Below are 23,048 nucleotides of genomic sequence, written 5' to 3' on the forward strand. Positions count from 1 at the left end.
CACCCAGGCTGGAGTGCAATGGTGCGATCTTGGCTCACTGCAGTCTCTGCCTCCCAGGTTCAAGTGATTCTTGTGCCTCAGCCTCCCAAGTAGCTGGGATTACAGCCATGTGCCACCATGCCCAGCTAATTTTTATATTTTTAGCAGAGAGGGGGTTCTGCCATGTTGGCCAGACTGGTCTCGAACTCCTGGCCTCAAGTGATCCACCTGCCTTGGCCTCCCAAAATGCTGGGATTACAGGCATGAGTATTTAGTATTTAGATACTAAAATGAGATACAAAAATCACTATTTTGTTTTAATATTTATAAAGTATTTCATATAGGACTTTACAATTGCATGTATACATAACTTTTTAATGAATCAATTTAGTAACATTATTCCCTTCTGATAATTTAGCAAACAGTAGGATAAGGAAGTAGCTGTATATCTACAAACACATGAGTAGTTAGTGGTACAAACAAAATTATAATCCAAACCTTTTTATTTCTTTGCACTTGATCTATTAAATTTTTTGCTATCCACCCAAATTGTGTGCTTTTATAGGTGGATAATAGAACATGGCAAGTTGAGATTCCCAGTTTTATTTCTGGCTTTGCAATATTTTCACTGGGGTTTGGGCTTGTAATTTCCATTCTCCAAAACTTCATTTCTTCTCTTATTAAAACAGAATGGTAATTTCTGCCCCTTCCTTTCCTCCTTTGCCAGGGTGATGCTTGTGGTTAGAAGCACACTGGGTTCCTCAGAGAAAGATACTTTGGGAGCCTTAGAACAATTCAGCATCTCCTTCTGAGATGCATTGAGAGTCATGCAAAGAGACCAGCAGGCCATGGGTAGCTCTGCCAATGCATGGGGCAACTTGCAGCCAAAGTGGGTACAGACAGGTGGGCATGAACAAGACACAAGATTTATTGGGTTTCCCAAGGGCCCTGTGGGAATCCAGTCTAGAGCCAAAGTCTAGAGTCCCTCTGCCCCATACTTCTTTGCTCTGGGTCTAGGCCAGTTAGGAGATTTGAAAGATCTAGTGGAGCCAGGAATGAATTAGCTTCCGATTCTCTGGGGAAGAATAGGTTGGGTCCTTTTGCAATAGGCTTTGGCTTTCTGGACTTCTCTTTCATTGCACTTATCATATTTTGTTGTAAGTGATAATTTAATGTCCTTTTTCTCCATTAGACTCTAAATTCTGGGAGGTCAGCCTGTAGCACAGTATCTGGTACATAGTAGATGTTCATTGAAGATTTACTGAATGGATGGGTGAAAGAATCAATGAATGAATGAATGAAGCTTCATCTTCCCCATATACACCATCACACTATCCCAGAGCAGCCATCCTCATGAGCCCTTGGCCTAAGAGTTTTAAGTTCCACTTTGCTTCCTAAAGCCCTTTGCACCTTTGCATCTTCAAAGGTGCAAAGGACTTTGGGTACTTAAAAAAAAAAAAAAAAACAGGTACTTTAAAAAAAAATACCAGGTACTCTTCTGGGAGTGAGGGCCTTGTGTCCTCCTGTGCGTTGACATGAGGAGTTATTCAGGAGATCCAGTTGCCCATCTTGTGCAGCAGTGAAGCTGGAGGAAACCTTGGTGGCACTCCCTGCGGCCAGTGTTTGTTAATCCCTATTTTATATTCCCTGCTCTGATTTCTTCCAGGCCCAGATAATAAGAGGATGGCCAGGAATGTCTTGAAATATGAAAGACTCTTGGCAGAGAGCCCCAACCAGGTGGTAGCTGAGGCTGTCATCCAGAGGCCCAATATACCCCACCTGCAGACCAGAGACACCTACGAGGGGCTATGTCAGACCCTGGGTTCCCAGGTAGGATTCCTCAGGGAAAGAGAAAGGGGGAGAGGCCTGGCTAGAGTGTGAGAAACTAGAATTGGGATAACATGAGGGGATAGAGCTGATGCATTAAAAACAATAAAGCTCACTTGGGCAGCATCAGAGTGACCACATTCTGTATCTCTTGCATTCCAATTTTTTTATGCCATAGTTCCCCTAAGTGGAGTTTTGCTCCTAGACGCTTCTTCTCTTGTGCTTATCCTATTCTTTCTTTCCAGCCCACTCTCTACCAGATCCCTAGCCTCTACTGTTCCTATGAGACCAATTCCAATGCCTACCTGCTGCTCCAGCCCATCCGGAAGGAGGTCATCCACCTGGAGCCCTACATTGCTCTCTACCGTGACTTTGTCAGTGACTCAGAGGCTCAGAAAATTAGAGAATTTGCAGAACCATGGGTGAGTGTCCTGAGAACCCGCCAAGAATTTATCTTTGTGTCTTCACATGCCTGGAGTTCAGGAGTGTTCAGAATAGGCAACCTGAACAACTAGACACCTCAAAGAGCTAAGGAGTTCAGAATGCCAACCATTCCATAAAACTAATCCATGGTGGAAAAAAATCACAATAGTGCTTGCCTCTGGATGGAAAGAATTAACTGGATGACGTGCAAGAGGATTCTCTGGGGTATTGAAAATGTGCTCTCGATATCTTGTTAGAGACATGGTACATATGGCTGTATGCATTTGTCAAAACTCACCAAATGGTCCACTTGAGACCTGTGCATATCCTTGTATGTAAGTTTAACCTAAGAAAATGCAAATATAAAAGAACACTTCAAAAGTGTCAACCATTCCATATAATCGGTAGAGGTGGGGAAAAGGGTGAAATGACAGCGGCAAGGAGTAAAATCCTAGCACATATTTACAGAGTTAGAGTAGAAAGCTGAACTTCATTATTTGTTAAAAGGGAAACTGAGGCCCAGAGAGGGGAAGGGACTTGTTAAGGTCACACATGTAGCTAGAGCCACAGCTAGAACTTAGAGGTACAGTAGTCCCCCTTATTTGCAATTTTACTTTCTGTGGTTTCAGTTATTCTCAGTTTAGTACAATAAGATATTTTAAGAGAGAGAGGTCATTTTCCCGTAACTTTAATATAGTATATTATTATTATTATTCTATTTTATTATTGTTAATCTCTGTGCCTCATTTATGAATTATAAATTATAACATAGAATTATAAATTAAACTTTGTGCTTCAATTATAATCATGATTATAATTTCGTTTTAAAAAGAACCAAAGGAGGCCAGACTGGTCAGGGCTAGCGGGCCCAACAAAGGTGCAGGGCTTCAACTGAGTCTTCAAAGATGGGCAGGATGTGCCGAGAGAGAGAAGTGATGAGTGAATGTGCTTTGGGAAAGGGACAGTGACTAGGAAGCAGAGATATTCAACACAAGCCACTGAGGCATCTGTCTTCAGTTCCCATGGGGGAGCCACTACCACGTGAGCCCAGGGCTGATTCCTGGGAGAGCCACAGACCAGACAGGCATCAGCAGCCCCAGCAAGACTCTTCTAGGGGAAGGAAGTGTGCCAAGGTCTGTGCATGCCAAATGGACGACATGGCCGTGAACGATTAAATAGACATCTCTGGGTGGGTCACTTCTCCTGTTTCCATGACAACAGGGCTGTTTTAAGGAAAAATTTAGTTATAATTTAGTTATAATGTAATTATGATTATAATTAAATTACAATCATGATTAAATTAAATTTTGATTAAAGCCATCCCACACTGTCTTCACTCAGAGACCCAGCCTGACAGAGCAGCCTCTATACGGGACATTGCCAGTCTCATGGAAAAGGAAAAAGACAAATGGCAAACATAAGCTGGCTCATAAAGCTTCTGCGTGGAAGTGCCAGATGTTACTTCCACCCATGTTTTGTTGGTCAGAGCAAAGCATGTGGCCACTACTGCAGTCAACAGCGAGGTTCTAATTCTTCGACAGGGAAAGCACTGCAAGTCACCAAGCCAAGCTGGATGTCAATGGGAAGAGGACATTTAATCTTCCATTTGGAAGCGTGCTAAATATTAAAAAATAATGCACCTCTATAAGCATGTTGCCTCTTTAAACATATTGTCTCAGAATTATTTCTGTCAAGCCAGACATTGTGCCCTTAACATGTGCAGTTCATCCAGGCAGCCGTTAGTCATTCATCAAGAGAATAGAGCCCACTGTGTGCCAGACACTGGCCTGAGTGCTGGGCTTTTACAGTGAGATGAAGTATTGGTTCTTTCCTCTTGGGAACTTAGTGCACAATGGGGAAAAACAAATATTTACACTAAACTATGATACATGCTATCATAGAGGTGTGTGCAGGGAGTTGTACTATGCACATAAAAAAGGGAGGCTTCCTCTAAAGAAAAGGCAATTGGGTGAAGAACAGATGGGTAAGGGAGGAAGAATCAGGGAAGGCTTCACTGTGGAGGTGACATCTATCAGAGAAAGAAGGTGGCAAGGGGTATTCCAGAAAGACAAAACAGTATGTGCAAGGGCAACAGTATGTGATATGTGGTATGTTCAGAGACTGGGCAGAAACTTGGTGGCTGAAGTGTGCAAGGGATGGGGGCGAGAAGTAATAGGAGATGAGGCTAGATGTGAGACACCATTAGCAGATGCTATAAATGCCATGCCAGGGAGTTTGGATTTTATCCTTTAGGCAGCAGGAGAGCTGTTGGACAGTTTTAATGGGAGAGTTGCATGATCATGTCTGATTTTTAAGAAAGATTGTGACAGCAGACATGGATTGGAGGGAGAAGAGGAGCAATCATCATTTCATCTAAAAGCCCCTCCAGGACAGTCTAGAATCTTTGCACAGAAGTCTTTTGAGATAATTAAGCCCCACTGGTGAATTGGAGCAAACAGGTTCAGCTTTGCAGTGAGCCAGCAGTAGTAGCTTTTGTCCAACAGCTACATTTTGCTTAGAACAGCCTTGTTACCATGGTAACGGGAGAAGTGACCCACCCAGAGACGTGGATTTAAATGTTCATGGCCGTGTCATCCATTTGGCATGCACAGATCTTGGCACACTTCCTTCCCCTAGAAGAGTCTTTCTGGGGCTGCTGATGCCTGTCTGGTCTGTGGCTCTCCCAGGAATCAGCCCTGGGCTCACGTGGTAGTGGCTCCCCCATGGGAACTGAAGACAGATGCCTCAGTGGCTTGTGTTGAATATCTCTGCTTCCTAGTCACTGTCCCTTTCCCAAAGCACATTCACTCATCACTTCTCTCTCTCGGCACATCCTGCCCATCTTTGAAGACTCAGTTGAAGCCCTGCACCTTTGTTGGGCCCGCTAGCCCTGACCAGTCTGGCCTCCTTTGGTTCTTTTTTTAGAGCACCTTTTAGAGCCACATACAATTACCTATTCCTCCTCTGAACTCTAAGCTTTTTCTCACCGGTTGTTTGGTACTTAATTTTTAAATGTATTCTGCCTTTTATGTGTTGTCTGACATCACCGACAGTTTCCTGGGTCAGCATCCTGTTTCCCCAGTCAGATTGTAAACTAGCAGGCATCATCTTTCTGCAAATGCCTTGCCCATGTTCTTCCCATTGCTGCCAGAGTAGTCTTTAAAAGCTCAGGTCTGACCACTCAAGCCCTTGCTGAAACTCTTTAATGGGTCACTTTTGCCCTTGAGTGCTTACAAGTCTCCATGGCCTGGCTGCTGCCAACCCCTTCCACCACATCTCCCCCAGCACTTGATGCTCCAGCTGCACACTCTTCTGTCTGCCTGGAATGAGCTGCCCTTGACTTCTCACCCGTATGATTCCAGTGTGTCTCGTGGACATCCTGGAAAGACTTCCTGTCCCTCATAAGAAGGGGCTATGTGCCCCTCTCTGTATTTCCATGGCATTCTATACTTACCTTTTATGGCCCCATTAGATGTCTTAGGGGCAAGGACATTGTCTGGGTTAACATATTGTTTTTCCAGGGCCTAGCACAGTGCTTAGCACAGAGAACAACCAATAAATATTTGTTCCAAAAAATGAGTGACTGGTACATGGACAATTAATGATTGTTACAGGAATTAAGTATAAGGTGGCTTCTTAATTTGGAGTGGAGAAAGGATTCCTTAGGTTTTTTTTCCTTTTCTTTTTCTTTTTCTTTTTTTTTAACCATTGATTTGGCCCTAAAAGAACAGAAGGGAGCATCTCTCTTCTGTGAGTCTCTCCTCTACAAATGGCTCAGGACAGCACACCAGGGACAATGGATAGAGGCAACATCAATCCCCTTCTGATTTCCTGCTTCATAAGATTGTAGAGCCACATGATGAGAGGAACTCGCAAGCACATGTTGTTCCTGTGCTGCATTTTATAGATGGGGCAACAGGCCCAAGGAAAGGAAGTGGCTTTTCCAAGACTGTCTACCTGGTTTAGCAGGAGGGACAATGACATTATGGAAGCTTCAGAGAAGGGAAAGAGCTTCTGTCTGTGTAGCTCATTGCCCCAGGCTCTGCCTGCCTGTGAAGCACCAGAGCTGGGTCTGAGCCCTGTGAGCACCTTTAAGCACAGTGCCCTGTTTCATTCATTCATTTGTTTATTTAACCAGTACTAAGCACCTACTCCACTGCCAGGCGTTGAATGGACCCTGGGGATACAGCACTGAAAAAAGGTCAAGTCCTTGCCCTCATGAGCTGACATTCTGATGACAGAGGCATTTACCCTCATATAAATAAATAATATTTCTCTTTCTGTCCCTGGATTTTGCAATTAGGAGACACTTTATTTAAAAATAATTTAGGCCTGCTATGGTGGCTCATTCCTATAATCCCAGCACTTTGGGAGGCTGAAGCAGGAGGATCCCTTGAGACCAGAAGTTCAAGACCAGCCTGGGCAACAAAACAAGACCCCATATCTACAAAAAACATTTTAAAAAAAATTGGCCAGGTTTGGTGGCATGTGCTTATGGTCCCAGCTATTTGGGAGGCTGAGGTGGGAGGATTGCTTGAGTCTAGGAGTTGGAGGCTGTAGTGAGCTCTGATTGTACTACTGCACTCCAGCCTGGGCAACATAGCAAGACCCTATCTCTAACGATAATAATAATAATAATTTAAATGCTATATCTAGACATTCAGAACAAAAGAGAGGCATTTAATTAAACTACTGTTATCAAAACTGCTGTTGTCTTTTCACAATCAAGGCAGTTGCAGCTGTGAAAATCTCACAAGTACCCTCAACATTTATAACTATTGTATATCAATTTTTTTTAAAAAGTAGTTGCAGCAAAAACAGATTCTGATTCTCCATAAGGAAAGGCTTTCATTAGAATATTCAAAAGGAGTAGGCTGCCTCTGAGTGTAGAGAGTTTCCTGTTGCTGGAGGTGTTCGTTTAATTCGACAAACACTTACGAAGTGCTTACCATAGGCCAGCCCCTGTGCCTGACCGTGGGAAACAAAGATGAATGAGAAATAGCCCCTGTTCTTACCTAACTCACAGTCTTGCAGATACAAAAGGGATTCAAATAACAGTTCAATTCAACTTAGCAAACTTTTATCGGGTGCTTACTGTCGACTAGACACAGTGTTAAAAGTTATTTTCTAAAGACCCATGACAATGCAAAAGACTTCCCATCCAAAATTAAAATTAAAATTAAGCCCTTGAATGCAAAAAAAAAAAAAAAAGGTTATTTTCAACTTTACGATCTTTAGTCCCTTATGGTCTTTTATTTTCAGGATTGATAGCTGTCACTAAATTAGTCCCACATGCAAAATGTCCTCTAATTAGGGAGGAACTGGCGTCTGTTATGTTTATGCTTAAGGGGGGAGCATGTCTGTCGAATGACAAGCCTTTCCTTTTGCATCCTAACCACTTGGACTTTGTCTTACATCCTTCCCACCAGCTACAGAGATCAGTGGTGGCATCAGGGGAGAAGCAGTTACAAGTGGAGTACCGCATCAGCAAAAGGTAAGAAGGGCCCTTCCTTGGTCATACCTGCTGCCCACCCTCAGGCCCGTAGCATAGCTGACTGCCAGTCAGCAACAGCCGTTCAGGGACCGCCAGAGGTGGAGAACTCCTAGTTCACGTTTATAGTGATACATTCTTTTTAAGAGGGAGAAGTTTCCACTCCCCTTTCCCAGATTGTTAGATCATCTGAGGATTTAACTAGAAGGCCATTCGAGAGAGACTTGGAAAAGCTCCTCTGGCCTAAACCAAAAAATAAGTCTGTAGTTGTTCTTCTAAACAGGATTGCTTTTCCAGAAGATATAGTCCTGTCTACATTTGTAATTTTAACTTTACAAGATTCTGTTCCCACCTCCTGACTCATATTCAAAGCATGACTTGCCAACAATGAGACCAGAAGGACAAATAGACTCTGTGGCCCTGATGGCTTCTGTAGAGGAGCAGATTCAGCTGTGAGAGCCCAGCTTTATCCCACCCCTCCAGCCCTGCCCACCCCCCACTGCAGCCCTTTACTTGCATCCACCAAAGACATGTGAGACAGTGATGTCAGCATCCTTGGCAAGAGGCCAGACCTCAGAATGGGGATTCGTTTGTGCTGTCTGGGAAGGGAGGTGAGTGATCAAAGCTGTGATTCAGAATCATTTGGCTTAACTTCCTTGGTCTGGTACATTAAGGGCCTTTCATATTAGTAGTTATTCTCTAAGCTATGGAAGGTCCCTATGACCTCAGCTTCATTGCTTTTTCTAACCTTTCTGATATTGTAGTGTCAGAGAGAAAATTCAGCCTTGGGTTAATTGCTTCCAGAGGAGCAGGTGGTATTTGCTTCCCTTTTCAGAACAAGAAACTACTTTCTTTCTCTACTTGCATCACTCTTCAGCTCTTTGACTTTTGATTCTGTCCTCACAACTTCACTGGAGCTGGTCTCCCAAAGGTCACCAGGGAACTTCTAATTACCAAATCGTTTTCCTGCTCGCACACCTTCACTGACTACCCATTATCCATAAAGTCCAGATTCCATATCACAGTGTTTTCAGCTTTCTATGTCATGCCCTGAGGCTGCTTCTCCAGCTGTATCTCCCGTTACTTCTTCCTATCTCCTTATGCATAATTTATTGCCACACCTCCATGTCTGTGCTTATGCTGTTTCTTCAGGCTGGAATATTCCTACATCTTTTCCATCTATTGAAATTTTATGTACCCTTCAAAATTTGGCCTAAATGTCACCATCTTACCTGAGTGCCCCACTGGAATGAACTTCTTCTTCCTCTGTGCTCCCCAGCACTTTAAAGTCTGTTTCTCAATTTTTCACTGTACCTTACTTTGTTCTTAGTTATATTTGTGTTTGTCCTTTCTCCCATAATCCATGAGCTCTTAGAAGGCAATAACCCTGTCCTGGGGATCTCTGTAAACCTAAGAGCATGTGGCATAGCACTCTCTTGCACTCTATTTAAAAGAATGAACACATTAGTTCATCAAAAGCAAAGAGCAAAGAAATGGTCTTCCATATCATGCCAAGGCTCTTCCCTCAGAGCCTTATGGTCTCCCCAGGAGGCCCACTGGCTTTAGGGAGCACTTCCTCATTTTCCAGGGACATAAATTCTGATTCCAAAATTGCTACTTTGTCAGAAGTGACTCAACAAGACATTCAGGAAAAAAGACTGAACTCTGCTGTTTGGTCTTTGCCCTGTCCTGGCTTGTCTTGCAGTAGAGCAGAGATTTTCCTGTGTTTAAAAGTAACACTAACATATAGTTCACAAAGTGTCTTCATAAGCATTGCCTCTCACAATCTTTTTAAGTCTGTGAAGTAGATATTATTATCATCCCAATTTTATAGACAACACACTGACCCTTAGAGAGGTTAGTGGTTAAATACTTTACTTAGGATCACAGAGGATCAGGGACTCGTCACATTTCTCTAAATCTCAAGCTTTTCCCAGTGTATCCGGGTCCCTCTGTTCAGATGTCTCTACACCATAGTAGCTTTGAAGGCCGGGGTTTTGTCTTACTCCTCTTTGTATCTCAATGCCATGAGATTGTTGAGGTAGACAACAAAGTGAACTGGGCAGACATACCATGAGAAATGAGTAGGTAATTAGGCAGTTATGTCGGTCTTCCCTCCCTCTCTTCCTTCCTTCCTTCCATCCTTCCTTCTGGCAATTAACATAATTTATTTGTTTATTCACTCATTCAGAGACATCATTTAGTCATTTCAGGCATCAGATCATTGATGCTTCAATCTGTGGTGTGTTTTAGTGCCTGGCTGAAGGACACCGTTGACCCAATGCTGGTGACCCTTAACCACCGCATTGCTGCCCTCACAGGCCTTGATGTCCGGCCTCCGTATGCAGAGTATCTGCAGGTGGTGAACTATGGCATCGGAGGGCACTATGAGCCTCACTTTGACCACGCTACGGTAATGGTGGAGTCAATGACCAATCCCCTGGGGTAGTAAGCCAGGCCATTATTTATTTCTCTGAGGCAGAACTCTTGTAGGCTCTCAGGGAATACTAAGTGAAACCTTAGAACAAAGGTTCTTGTTCTAGAAACATCTGAAAGCATTAGTTTCAAGCATATTGTTGCTGACTCATTTTCTTGTCTGCCACCATCTCTCTTCTAAAATTTGCTGGTGAGGGAAGAATGTGACTTGTCATGGAATCATCTGACTTCTTCACTCAGGGACTTCCTGGTGAGGATTGTCCTTCCTCCAGTAACTCTTCTATCCTCATGATCTCAACTGGCCATCTTTGCTGATAATAGCAAATATATATTTTTTTAAATTTTAGATTCATGGGGTATATATGCTTGTTTTTTATTTACGTATTTATTTATGTATTTATTTTTTTCTTTATAAGCAAGGTCTTGCTCTGTTGCCAAGGCTGCAATGTAGTGGCACCATCATAGCTCACTGCAGCCTTGAACTCCTGGGCTAAGCGATCCTCCCATCTCAGCCTCCCAAGTAGCTCTAGGACTACACCTGGCTAATTAAAAAAAATTTTTTTTGTAGAGACAAGGTCCTGCTATGTTGCCCAGGCTGGTCTTGAACTCCTGGGCTCAAGCAATCCTCCCACCTCAGTCTCCCAAAGTGCTGACATTACAGGAGTGAGCCACTGCACCCAGCCGTGCTTGTTATATGGGCATTACATGTGTAATGGTGGGGACTACACTTCCAGTGTACCCATCACCCAAATATTGAATGTTGTACCTGATACATAATTTTTCAACTCTCACTCCCCTTTCACCCTCCCCCATTTTGGAGTTTCCAGTGTCTGTTACCTGCATCTTTATGTGCATGTGTACCCATTGTTTAGCTCCCACTTGTAAGTGAGAACATGCAATATCTTATCTTCTGCTTTTGAGTTAGTTCACTTAGGATAATGACCTCCAGCTCCATCCATGTTGCTGCAGAGGAAATGATTTCATTCTTTTCATGGCTGGATAGTATTCCATGTTGTATATATACCATACTTTCTTTATTAAATCAACCATTGATGGACATTTATGTTGGTTCCATTACTTTGCTGTTGTGAATAATGCTGCAATAAATATCTGGGTGCAGGTGTTTTTTCTTTAATATAATACTTTATTTTCCTTTGGGTAGATACCCAGTAGTGATTTTTGAGGATTAAAATGACCTCCCCAAGATTGATCTATAAATTGAACCCCAGCTTTATAAAAATTCCAGGAGGGTTATTTTTATAGAAATTAACAAGCTGATCCTAAAATGTATATGGAAATGCAAAAAACCTAGAGCAGCCAAAACAATTTTGAAAAAGAAGAAAACATTGGAGGACACACACTACCTGATCTCAAAACTTAGTATAGAGCTACAGGAATCAAGGCAGTGTGGTACTAGTGTAAGGAGAGACACATAGGTCAATGGAACAGAACAGAGTCCAGAAATAAACCAACACATTTATGATCAATTGATTTTGACAAAGGTGCCAAAGGAAATTCAGTGAAGAAGATATGATCTTTTCAGTAGATGGTATTGGAACAATTTAATATCTATCTGCAAAATAATAATGACTATACATCCTTATCTCACACCATATATGAAAATTAACACAAAATGGATCATAGATGTAAATGTAAAACTATAAAACTTATAGAAGAAAACATAAGAGAAAATTTTTGTGACCACAGGTTAGGCAAAGATTTATTAGATAGGACACCAAAGTATGATCCATAAAAGTAGAAAAAAACTGATAAATTGGACCTTATCAAATTAAAATTCTTCGGTTTTCAAAAAACATCATTAGAAAAGGAAAAGATAAGTCACCAACTAGGAGAAAATATTTGCAAATCGTGTATTTGGTAAAGAGCTTGTATCCGAAATATCCATAGAACCTTTATAACTCAGTAATAAGATAATTCAATTTTTTTAATGGACAAAAAGTTATTTGAGTAGGCACCTCTCCAAAGAGGATAAATGAATGGCTAAGAAGCATATGGAAAGAAGCTCAACATCATTAGGGAAATGCAAGTTAAAACCACAGTGAGATAGCACTGCACTCTCTTACGATGGCTACAATAAAATAAGATTATACCAAGTGTTGGTGAGGATGTGGAGGAACTGAAGCTCTCATACACTGCTAGTGGGAATACAAAATTATACAGACACTTTGGAAAAAAGTCTGACAGTTTCTTAAAACGTTAAAGGTTCACCTACTTATGATCCAGCCATTTCACGCCTATGTATTTTACCCAAAAGAAAAAGAAAATATGTCTCTACAAACACTTGTACACAAAAGTTTATAGTAGCTTTATTTGCAATAACCAAGAATTGGAAACAGCCCAGATGTCTGTCAACAGGTGAATGGATAAACAAATTTTGATATATCTGCACAATGGAATGCTATAGAGAGAAAGCAGATAAGTGGGTTGCCTGAGGTTGGAGGTGGGAGCAGGGATTGACTGCTAATTGGCATGAAGGAACTTTTCAGCAGATGGAAATGTTCTGTGTTCTAAACCTCAATTGTGGGAATGATTGGATGACTGTTAAAATTTACTAAAACTTACTGAACAGTAGGCTTACAAGGGGTGAATTTTATGGAATGTAAATCATATCTCAAACTGTTCCGTGACAAAAAGAAAAGAGTATGTCTCTTCAGCAAGTAATTGGAACTCTGGCCTTCTGATTTGGTATTCCTACAGAATAATTATCTGTAATATTTTATATATTAATTGCTATATTTCACAGAAAACTCAGAGGTGCAATTAACCCCTCATGTAGTACTTTCATTATTGATAAGTAGTTCTCTTTGGTTAGTATACAATTTTTTTATATAAGTATCTAATAAATTAGTAAAAAAAAAAAAATTGTATTGAGTACCTGCCAGCAAAGACGGGCACATACTCCAGTAGGTGTAGCTCAGAACTATATCCCATCTTTGACACCCCCATTTTACTTCTATTTGTATTAATAGTGGAATCCTGCCTGTCCCACTGGTGCCATGTGCGTAAAATAATGATATGTTCTGTTTTTTTCTCAGTCACCAAGCAGCCCCCTCTACAGAATGAAGTCTGGAAACCGAGTTGCAACATTTATGATCTATGTGAGTCTTGCTCTGGGCTTCTTACTTCATGACTGACTATAGCTCTACTTTATTTTATTGTTTTCGAAGCAGTTTCATATATTGATTTTATCTGGTACTCAGTGCAAAAATCTCCCAGAATTTTGCAAATTTCAGACAGCATTTTTGATAGGCACTGTAGGAGATGTAAAGAAATACAAGACAAGGTTTCTACCCTTAAAGAGCTGACAGTGTGTAAATCTAAATATGACCTTGGTATGGACAGTGGATTAGGGTGGGAAGTGGAGCTCCACTGAAGGCAAAGAGATAGAGGGACTTGAACAACACAGGAGGAGGCTCTGAGAGTCTGTGTCCTTGAGGTCTCATGGACTAGTCAGTGTTGAAAAACAACCCATAGATGAGGTTGTGGAGCTGTGGGGAGAGACACGGATGAGGAATGAGGCAGCAGATTTACAAGAGGGAAGAATAGAGACACTGAGAGAAATTCAGCGAGTGCTGCCTCTGATATTTAGTGAAAATTATCTTCCTTACCTCTCTATAAAATCTTCAGTAAAATCTCCATGACACCCCTTTCAAAATACAACAATAAATTGTACTTCTCTCCTAATTCCTGGCCTGATCAGGAGTCGGCCCCATCTGTATCATCTCACCTATCCCCTTTCCTTCAGATCATGTGGGTTTACTTCCTTCTCTGTGGCAAGCCATAATTTCAATCACCTGTCACTGGAAGAGATTATTAGAATTAACCACTTATTAGAAGAGATATCTTACTGTTAACTGAAGGGGCGCTATATAACAACCAAGGATGAAGTCCTTGTTTCAGGCTCATTAGAATAGCAGACATCCCGCGCCCCAGCTTTTCCTCTTCTATTAGGACTGTTTCTGGTCTCCACAGGACAGCCAAGAAAGGGCAGATGGAGGCCAGCATTCTGTGTAGTCTTTAATGCCAGCAATGTCAATGTGTTTCTCCATGTGGCTCGGTTCTGTACTTCCTATGGAACTGGAAGGCTTCCACTTACAATGGTGTCTGGCCTCATTCTGATCATTCTGAGGTCAGTTATCAGGCAGGGGACACATCTTGGAGCTACAGCGGGTTGCATCTCTGGTTTAGCACTCCAGCTGTCATGGGAGGTCACAGACAGTGAAAGAATGAACTACTGCCAAAAAATAGGGCATCTAGGGCACAATATATCTCTGTTCTTTATCCCCTCAATATCTCCTATGGCTGGTTCCCTGGTTACAGGGCCCCAGTTACTATAGCAAAGGTAGCATGGGTATAAAAACCCAGTAATTTTAAATGGCAAATGCATGTGTGTGTGTTTGTGTTTGTGCACGCACTCTCACACACTTTCACATGCATGTGAATTAATGTGCATTTGCATTTTAAGTATTTGAGACACAGTGGAATGGAATGCACTTTGGGTTTGGAGTCAGTTGACCTAATCCTGATTCTGCCACTTACTATGTGACCTCAGCACAGATTACATCTATTATTTGAGCTCACTTTTTGCCCTGTGCTTCCTCACAGTGTTGTGAGGATCTGATGAGATAATGTAAGAAAGGATGTCACTCTGGAAATTTCCATACTGTATGTTTCTGTCATTGTATCCTACAGAGCAATTAAAGGAAAGGGTCTCGTAAAGGGGAATCAGTATCGTGGGACCTGGGAAGTGCTAGATTATGCCTAAGTCTTTTATCTGCAGGTTGGGATTTCTTGAGACAATTTCAAGATAAACATTTCTCAAGACAAATGTTAAGGTTTGTGGGAAACCTAAGACTGATACTGTAGGGAGAAATAATCTTTACTAAGTACAGAGGGTTGAGTTGAAATCCAGTTGGTGATTTTCTGCTCAGATTGGACATAAGATCAGTCTCAAGCTGGGTGCAGTGTGCACATCTGTAGTCCCAGCTACTTGGCAGGCTGAGGCAAGAAAATTGCTTGAGCCCAGCAGTTTGAGTCCAGCCTGGGTAACAGAGTGAGACCCTGTCTCTATTAAAAAAAAAAAAAAAAAAAAAATCAGCCTCAATACAAAACAGTAGAAGGTATACAGAGTGAAGATTTCTCTCCCTTCCCCACTGTTCTCACGGCCCATGCTGTGCTCATGAGCTTCATTGCATGCAGAATCTGATTTTCCTTTTAATGTGTTGGCTATGTCATTCCTTTCCACCATATTGTAAAACCACAGGTAAAAGAATGCAGGAAAGTCCAGGTTGCCCCTTACTGGCAAGGGCTGGAATAGAATAATCTAATTTGTTAGTTACCTAAACACAAGGAACCAATTGTTGTTCTTGTCGGCTTTCCCAGTGTGCTACAGGGGGAGCCAAGGAATGTTGATAGTCACCACTGCCATTTCCAGGTTCCAAATCACCACGTCAGTTCGCTTGCATCTACCAAGGGCCAGCATCCTACCTCCTATACCTCTTGTTCTGTAACACAAGTAAATGTGCTGGGATCTGACTGCCATAAGATTAAAGAGCATGAACCTTCTGGTAGATAGTGCTAGGCAGCGTGAGGTAAAACTGGCACTCTGGTGTGATGCAACTGCTGCAAAAATAATTTAGCAAAATGTATAAGTATAAAACTTATGCATATCCTTTTGACCCCGTAATACTAGTGCTAAGACTCTTTCCTATGAAAACAATCCAAAATGCAAAGTGATTTTTTTTTCATTAAGTTGTTCAGTGCAGTGTTGTTTATAATAATAAATGTTTGGATATGACCTAAATTTTCAAAGGTGTAGCATGATGGTTATGAGCAGGGACTTTGTAGTCACACGGCACTGGCTCAGCTCAAATCCTGGCTCTGTCTTGGAAGAGTCATGTGACCTTTTATAAGGTACCTAAGCTCTCTGAGACTTGGTTCCTTCATCTGTAAAATGAGAAGAGTTAAAAATAATAACAATTGTAATTCCTAGGATTGTTTTGAGGAATAAATGAGATAATATATTTGTAAGGACATAGTGTAACGTCTAGCATATAGTCAGTGCCCAATAAATGTCAACTATCACTAAGTCAACTGTAACTTTTTTCTGAATGGTACAATGATAAGTATTGGTATTTAAAAATATTTTCCTGTTTTAAAAAGTTTATAATTATTATATATTTCTGTGACAACCAGAAAAAAAGCTTCACATTAAGAAAACATATGCATAATCCTAGAACAGACCAGTGATGGGTTAGCTTGGGTTCCTGGAGAGGAGCAGAGTGATCTGGAGAATACGCCAAAGGTGTAATGAGTAGTTCCTATGATGCCCAGCTTCCAAGAAGAATCATAGTCTGAACTGGTTTTCAAGCCACAAGTCATGATCCGTTACAGGTTGTGAGATTAGTTTAGTGGTTCTAATGATGAGCATTTCAGAGAACTACACTAGAATAGAATAAAATAAAATAGAGAAGATCAGAAGTTATCTCAGATAGTGAGAATGTTTTATGACAATTATATTTCAGGCTGTGTGTGTGTGTGTGTGTGTGTGTGTGTGTCTTGGGTCATTATTTAAAATGTATTTTTTCCTAAGGGTCTCAGTCAAAAAAGTTTGAATCTACTTATTGTAGCCCTCAATAAGGATGTTAACTGGAAGGGAAAAGAAAGAAGGAATACTAAACATTATCCTCTTGTGGCCCTGTAGGCACCACCAATGCCATTGAGTAGGCTCCCGAAATTCCTCCTAAGTTGGATCACTGTCTTTCAAGTATTTCTCTCAGAGTTGAATAGAAGACCATGGGAAGGAATCTAGGAATCTATGCAGAAATGACATCATATGACAGGGTAGGGAAGTCGGTGGCTGTTTTAACTCTGGCTTCTTCCTCTGGTCTTGTAGCTGAGCTCGGTGGAAGCCGGAGGAGCCACAGCCTTCATCTATGCCAACCTCAGCGTGCCTGTGATTAAGGTGAGTGGGGCCCTGGTCCCAGAAGATGGAGTTGAGAGAGTGCAGTGCTCACCCCCTAACCTTCACGATCTCTGTGCTTGCAAGCCCATTCCTGGGAGGAGGGCCAAAAAGAGGTCTTCCCCAATTCTCAGAATCACAGATCATCCAATAATCTTCTTTACTATCACAAACATGCTTGTCACTTGTGTCTCTATTTGTTATTTTATTTACACTTACCTTGCAAGTAGATGATTACACGTCTGTCTTCCCTGTCACAGTACAGCTCCTCAAGATAAGAGCTCTGTTTTATTTACTTTGGATCCTCTACAGCATCTAGTTCCTTCCATTATTAGTTCAGTCCACATTAAGAGCTAGACAAACAGAGGGTGCAGAGGGAAATTCATAGCCCTTTGATCCAGGAGTTTACAGAGATGTCAGCAGGCATTATGATGGTGCAATAGGAATTTGGAAAGGATAGGCGCTGAGGAGAACCGAGTGTAAGAGATTTGCTTCATGAATGAGTATTTCCTCCAAATTTCAGATCAGTCCAACTCCCTGGCAGCCCTTACCTAATTTAGGAATGAAATGTAGATAACTAAACGAGATCATTCCTGTAAAGCAGGTAGTACAGTGCCTGACGCATTCTAAGCATTTGATAAATCAATGCCAGGTGTCTCTGAATGCTCAGGAACTTGGTGCCTCTTGTAGGCTTGGGAACATAGAGACTGCCAGTGCATCCTGGAAAGCTCTTCATGACCTGGGGTTTTGTCTACTTTGAGGGCCAAGGTTAAAGTAATTTGACTACAGGAAGTAGATAGGGCAAAGAAGCAGTGTGTAGGGGAAAAACATACAGGATTTAGCGTCAGAACACCTGGCCTTGTGTCCTCACTTTCCTCCTTCTTTTGTTGCATTATTTAAAGCCCTGGGCCTCCAGTTCTTTGCTAGGAAAATGGGGATTATGATACTGCCTGCTCCCTGAAGGTGTTAGTCATAAGTGCCTATGGGAGGAAAAGCTTCTGAGTTGGTGATGTGCTTGGCTGTGTAAGGAATATTTTGTTCCACCTTGTGGTTTTGTTGGGTGTTTCTCCTCAGTGACCCAGTGACAAACATGCTCACCTTTCTCCCAGAACTCACCATGCTGTCTTGTTCAGGTCTGTTTTATGTCTATTTCTTGTGAGCTCCTGGAGAGCAGAACTGGACGTGATTTGTCTCTGCAGCCCCAGGACCTGGGGCGCAGTGGACTCTGTCAGTGACCCATGCATGAATGAGTAAATGGCAACTTATGCCATTTTGTGCCATTTTATGCATGCATTGCCCCCAGACTGCATGGAAAGGCTTCTTCAATGACATGCCTGCATTTGTCCTTAGTATGTGCTTAGTATGTGCTTTAGTATGCGCATCCCGAGGACTGAGGTTCTGGGCTGGCCCTCCCTGGGGCTGGACCCTCTTGTTTCAGAATGCAGCACTGTTTTGGTGGAACCTGCATAGGAGTGGTGAAGGGGACAGGGACACACTTCATGCGGGCTGTCCTGTCCTGGTGGGAGATAAGTGGGGTAAGTCCTGCCTTTCTGAGCATGAGAAGGGGGTACGGGGTGCACAGTAGAGTGAAACGGGATGGGTGGGACCTAGCACAGCCATCCCATTCTAAACGCTTCATTACAGTGCCACATTATATTGAGAAGATCGGATTATGAATGAGGTGCCCCCAACAGACTGGGAGCCCATAACAGGCAGGGGTTCCTGTTACAGAGTAACTGTCAGTAAAGGTTTATTCACCTGACCAGATAGGCTTTGATTCCTGAGGACCTCCAGAGAGGAATATGTTGTCCCATCCACACTCTACCCGAAGGGAAGATGTGTCAAGCCATTGCCTCTCGCATTTAGTGTTCTCCATGAGGAGGTGGGAAAACAAAGAAGAGATCAGTAAGCAGATGGACGTGTTTATGTCACATATACGTCCAGGAGCACTTAGCTCTGAGTACAGAAAAAGAAGTGGAAGGGGGCTCATGAGCTGAGGTGGAGGCTGCCAGGAGATGCCATCCGTTTTTCTCTTAGTACTCTGGAATGGCTTCATGGGGGACGTGGGCTTCTAAAATGAAGGGTGAGTGACCTTAGTTCCCAAACATTTGAAAATGAGTTTACAGGAGACAGGACCTGTCACGTTTTTCCAGAGGACGATGTCCTCTTTGCTATTTATCTGCTGGAAGAAACAACTTGTAGTCCATAGTGAGGCCAGGACTAGGATGGGCAAGTGAGTTCCCTAGGATGCAGAATTTAAGGGAGCACTCACATGCCCCTGTGAGTGCGCACCAGTCTGCAGCACTGCTTCTGTTTGCTCTGCTGAGTCTGCTGTCTCCTTCTTCCCTGTTCTATCCCAGTGGCCAACAAGTGGATACATGAGTATGGACAGGAATTCCGCAGACCCTGCAGCTCCAGCCCTGAAGACTGAACTGTTGTCAGAGAGAAGCTGGTGGAGTCCTGTGGCTTTCCAGAGAAGCCAGGAGCCCAAAGCTGGGGTAGGAGAGGAGAAAGCAGAGCAGCCTCCTGGAGGAAGGCTTTGTCAGCTTTGCCTGTGCCTTGCAAATCAGAGGCAAGGGAGAGGTCGTTACCAGGGGACACTGAGAATGTACATTTGATCTGCTCCAGCCATGGGAGTCAGAGTAGGATGCATAGTACAAAGGAGGGGGGAGTGGAGGCCTGAGAGGGAAGTTTCTGGAGCTCAGATACTCTCTGTTGGGAACAGGACATCTTGACAGTCTCAGGTTCGATCAGTGGGTCTTCTGACACTTTGAACCTTAACCACAGGGACCAAGAAGTGGCAATGAGGACACCTGCAGGAGGGGCTAGCCTGACTCCCAGAACTTTAAGCCCTTCTCCCTACTGTCTTCTGTTGCAGCCCAAGTAGGGAGTGTCCCCCTCCCAGAAGCATATCCCAGACGAGTGGTACATTATATAAGGATTTTTTTTAAGTTGAAAGCAACTTTCTTTTCTTTTTATATGATGGTTTTTTAATACAGTCATTAAAAATGTTTACAAATGATTTTCCCAACTGAGAATATTCTTACATTATAATGCTGAGTGGAAAAAAAGGCACAGTACAGTTGGCCCTCCACATCCATGTGTTCCCCATCTATGGATTCCACCTCAGATTGAAAATATTTGAAAAAAAACCATGGATGATAACAGACTTTATTCTGTACATGCTCGGTACAGAAAAAATAGATTGTATTGTATTCCCTAAACAACACAGTATAACATCTTCTTACACAGCTTTTAAATTGTGTTAGGTATTATAAGTAATCTAGAGGTGACAAAGTATATGGGAGGATGTGTGCAGGTTGCAGGTTATATGCAAATACTACACCATTTTATACAAGAGACTTGAACATCTGTAGATTTTGGTGTCCTCTTGAAGTCCTGGAACCAACTCCCTATGGATGCTGAGGAATGACTGTACAGCATTTTATTTATGCTGTAATCTCAGTGCAGCTCACCTCCCACCACTGTCCCCAGCTATATTCCAGATACTGGAATTCTTTCTTGTCCCCATCACCACTGTGTCCATCACCACCACCTTCACTTCCACTTCTCAGCCCTTGACATTTGCCATCCCCTCAGTCTTTCCACTGCTGAGCTCTTTTCGTCCTTCCACTCAATGCAGTGGCTCAATATTACCTCACAGAGCTTCCATGACCATGCCACCACCCAGCCACTTCCTTTCACATGAACTGACTTTGTTTTCTTCATAACACTTATCAGGATTGAAATGACTTTGTTCATTTGTTTAACTTTGGTCAGTTGCCTTCCTTGCAGTGAAAGTGCTTTGTGGCTGTGCTGCACTTTGTAAATGCCTCTATTCCAGCCCTCAGGTCACTGAATTTCAATGTTTATGTATTTGCCAGGCTGCCCCCTCTAGGCTCTGTGCTCCTCATTCCTCTTGGTAGCCCCAGAAGAAGATCTGGTTCAACATAAGTAGGCATTCAGCAGTTCTGCAAAGGCATCCTTTGAGCTGTGCTCTGGAGGACAGGTAGACTTTTTATAAGTGGAGTGTTATGAGATGTGTTTCCCAGCAAAAGGCCTAGCAGGGGCTAAGGCTGCATGGATGGGTGATTGTGATATTTGGGCACTTGTGCCAAGAGAACATTTCAGGCCACTTGGCTCAGGATCCTTCACAGGGCTGTGGGCATGTATTGCTCACAAGGAAACCACACAGTGTAAGGACTGGGTGGTTGGATGCCCGCCGTCTCTGCCCCTTCCTCACAAGCCCGTAGGACCTCAGTTTCCCAGAGCTCTGTGGCCCCAAGGGAAAGGCTCTGATGTTCTAATACCCAGCTTCCTCAGAGTCTGAAGTGCATCTTGTCACATTCCCAGGATTTCTGCAGTGCACACCAGGATTCTGGAAATCCTCTTACTAAGTTACTGTCACTACTCACAACCTGCCTCCTCCAATTCCAAGAGGAACAGGCCTGAGACGAGACAGAAAGCGACTGTCTGCAGGGGAGGCTGCTCCCTTTTCATCACAGAACCTGGACTTCTCAGAACTACAGGATAGGTCTGAGCTAATCAGAGTATTGGCACCATTCTAAGAGCTTCATGAGTTAAATATTTAATGCTCATTCCAACCCTATGAGGTCAATACAGTTATCCCCATTTTACAGATGAGGAGGTAGATTTATAGAGTTAAGTCACTTGTTGAGAGTACCACAGACTGGCCCCAAATCTTGCGCTTTTAATAATGTCTGAGATGGGGCAGTTATCAAACATCTTGACCAGGTGACTGAGACTCAGGAAAGTCTGGCTGCAAATTAATAACTGCTTAATGAGTAATCCTCAGGGGCAGGCCCTGGGCTCAGTGGGTGCTGTGGGGATGCAGAGGATGCAGCCCTGGAAGCTGGGCCGGTAGGGGGATAAGACAAAATGCATCCTGAGTTCAGTGTCATTGAAGCACAATGTGAAAATGTTGCATGCAGAGAGAGATGAATGACCACTGAATGCTGCCATCAAGAGGGAGGGGAGCCTTGTGATTTGGGGTAGTTGAGAAAGCCTCATTTGTTTATTCGAGTCACACTGACAAGGTGCCTACTCAGTGTCAGGCCCTTGCTGGCACTAGGGAGGGAAAGGAGAATTACATGCTGACCCTGCCCCTAGAAATGGAGCAGACCCTCAAATCATCACGAGACCATGTGACCACGAGTGGAGACATGAACAGGCTGCATTAAGAGGCTCCCCTCACCCCTGGAAGTTTCATGGGAAGGAGGGACTTGAGCAAGTCTTGAAGATGAGCAGGCCTAGAGGCTGAGGAGAGACCAGGCTGGGTGTATACTAGGGGGCATGCTGTAGGGACAGTGACACCTTACTCCTGGCCAGCATGTTCATTTTCAAAACACTTTACCACTCCACTTGAACTTCACCTCCCCAGGGAGGAGAGCATGGCAGGTACTGTGGAAAGTGAGGTAGGAATGGTTAGTGGCTTCCTGGTAGAGCTGGGGCTGGTCTGTCTCCCTTACCAGTGTTCTTTCCACCAGACGGCTTTCAAAACCACGTTGCTCCTGGAGTGGAAAGGCCTAATTCTTATATTTGCACTAATTATTATATTTGTTTAATTCTATATTTGCACTAGTCTCCATGCCCTCTGAATCTGACTAGTCCTGATAAAGTGGCATGGCCTTGGGTCCCATTTAGTAGATAGACAGCTAATTCTAAGCAGGGTCAACTGTGGCTTGGGGCACTGATATTTTTATAATTTTATTTCTTTCTTTCTCAAACTCCAAGCTCAAGTGATCCTCCCGCCTCAGCCTCCAAAGTGCTAGAATTACAGGCGTGAGCCACTGCACCCAGCCTGTTTCTTTCTTTCTTGCACTGTTCTGTGAGCTGTTTTCCAACAGCCTTGTCCAACCTGGGTTTCTGGCACCGCACTATATATCACTT

General features: G+C 43.0%; 1 protein-coding gene across 2 annotated transcripts in view; it reads left to right on the forward strand.

Moving 5' to 3' along the window:
* Window positions 1-20,162, forward strand: part of P4HA3 (prolyl 4-hydroxylase subunit alpha 3) — a 38,454-nt gene extending 18,292 nt beyond the window's left edge. Inside the window, exons 6-13 of one of the 2 annotated variants that reach the window (XM_010366830.2) lie at window positions 1,646-1,809; window positions 2,052-2,228; window positions 7,659-7,723; window positions 9,974-10,133; window positions 13,213-13,275; window positions 17,073-17,141; window positions 18,577-18,673; window positions 19,499-20,162. In XM_010366830.2, the coding sequence (XP_010365132.1) occupies window positions 1,646-1,809; window positions 2,052-2,228; window positions 7,659-7,723; window positions 9,974-10,133; window positions 13,213-13,275; window positions 17,073-17,141; window positions 18,577-18,673; window positions 19,499-19,569 (866 nt within the window). In that variant the 3' untranslated portion in view covers window positions 19,570-20,162. The remainder of the gene's footprint in view (window positions 1-1,645; window positions 1,810-2,051; window positions 2,229-7,658; window positions 7,724-9,973; window positions 10,134-13,212; window positions 13,276-17,072; window positions 17,142-18,576; window positions 18,674-19,498) is intronic. The other variant, XM_010366829.2, reaches the window with a different exon arrangement.
* The last annotated feature ends 2,886 nt before the right edge of the window (window positions 20,163-23,048 follow it).

Source organism: Rhinopithecus roxellana, chromosome 15 (genome assembly GCF_007565055.1).
Source record: "Rhinopithecus roxellana isolate Shanxi Qingling chromosome 15, ASM756505v1, whole genome shotgun sequence".
NCBI classification, from domain to species: Eukaryota; Metazoa; Chordata; class Mammalia; order Primates; family Cercopithecidae; genus Rhinopithecus; species Rhinopithecus roxellana.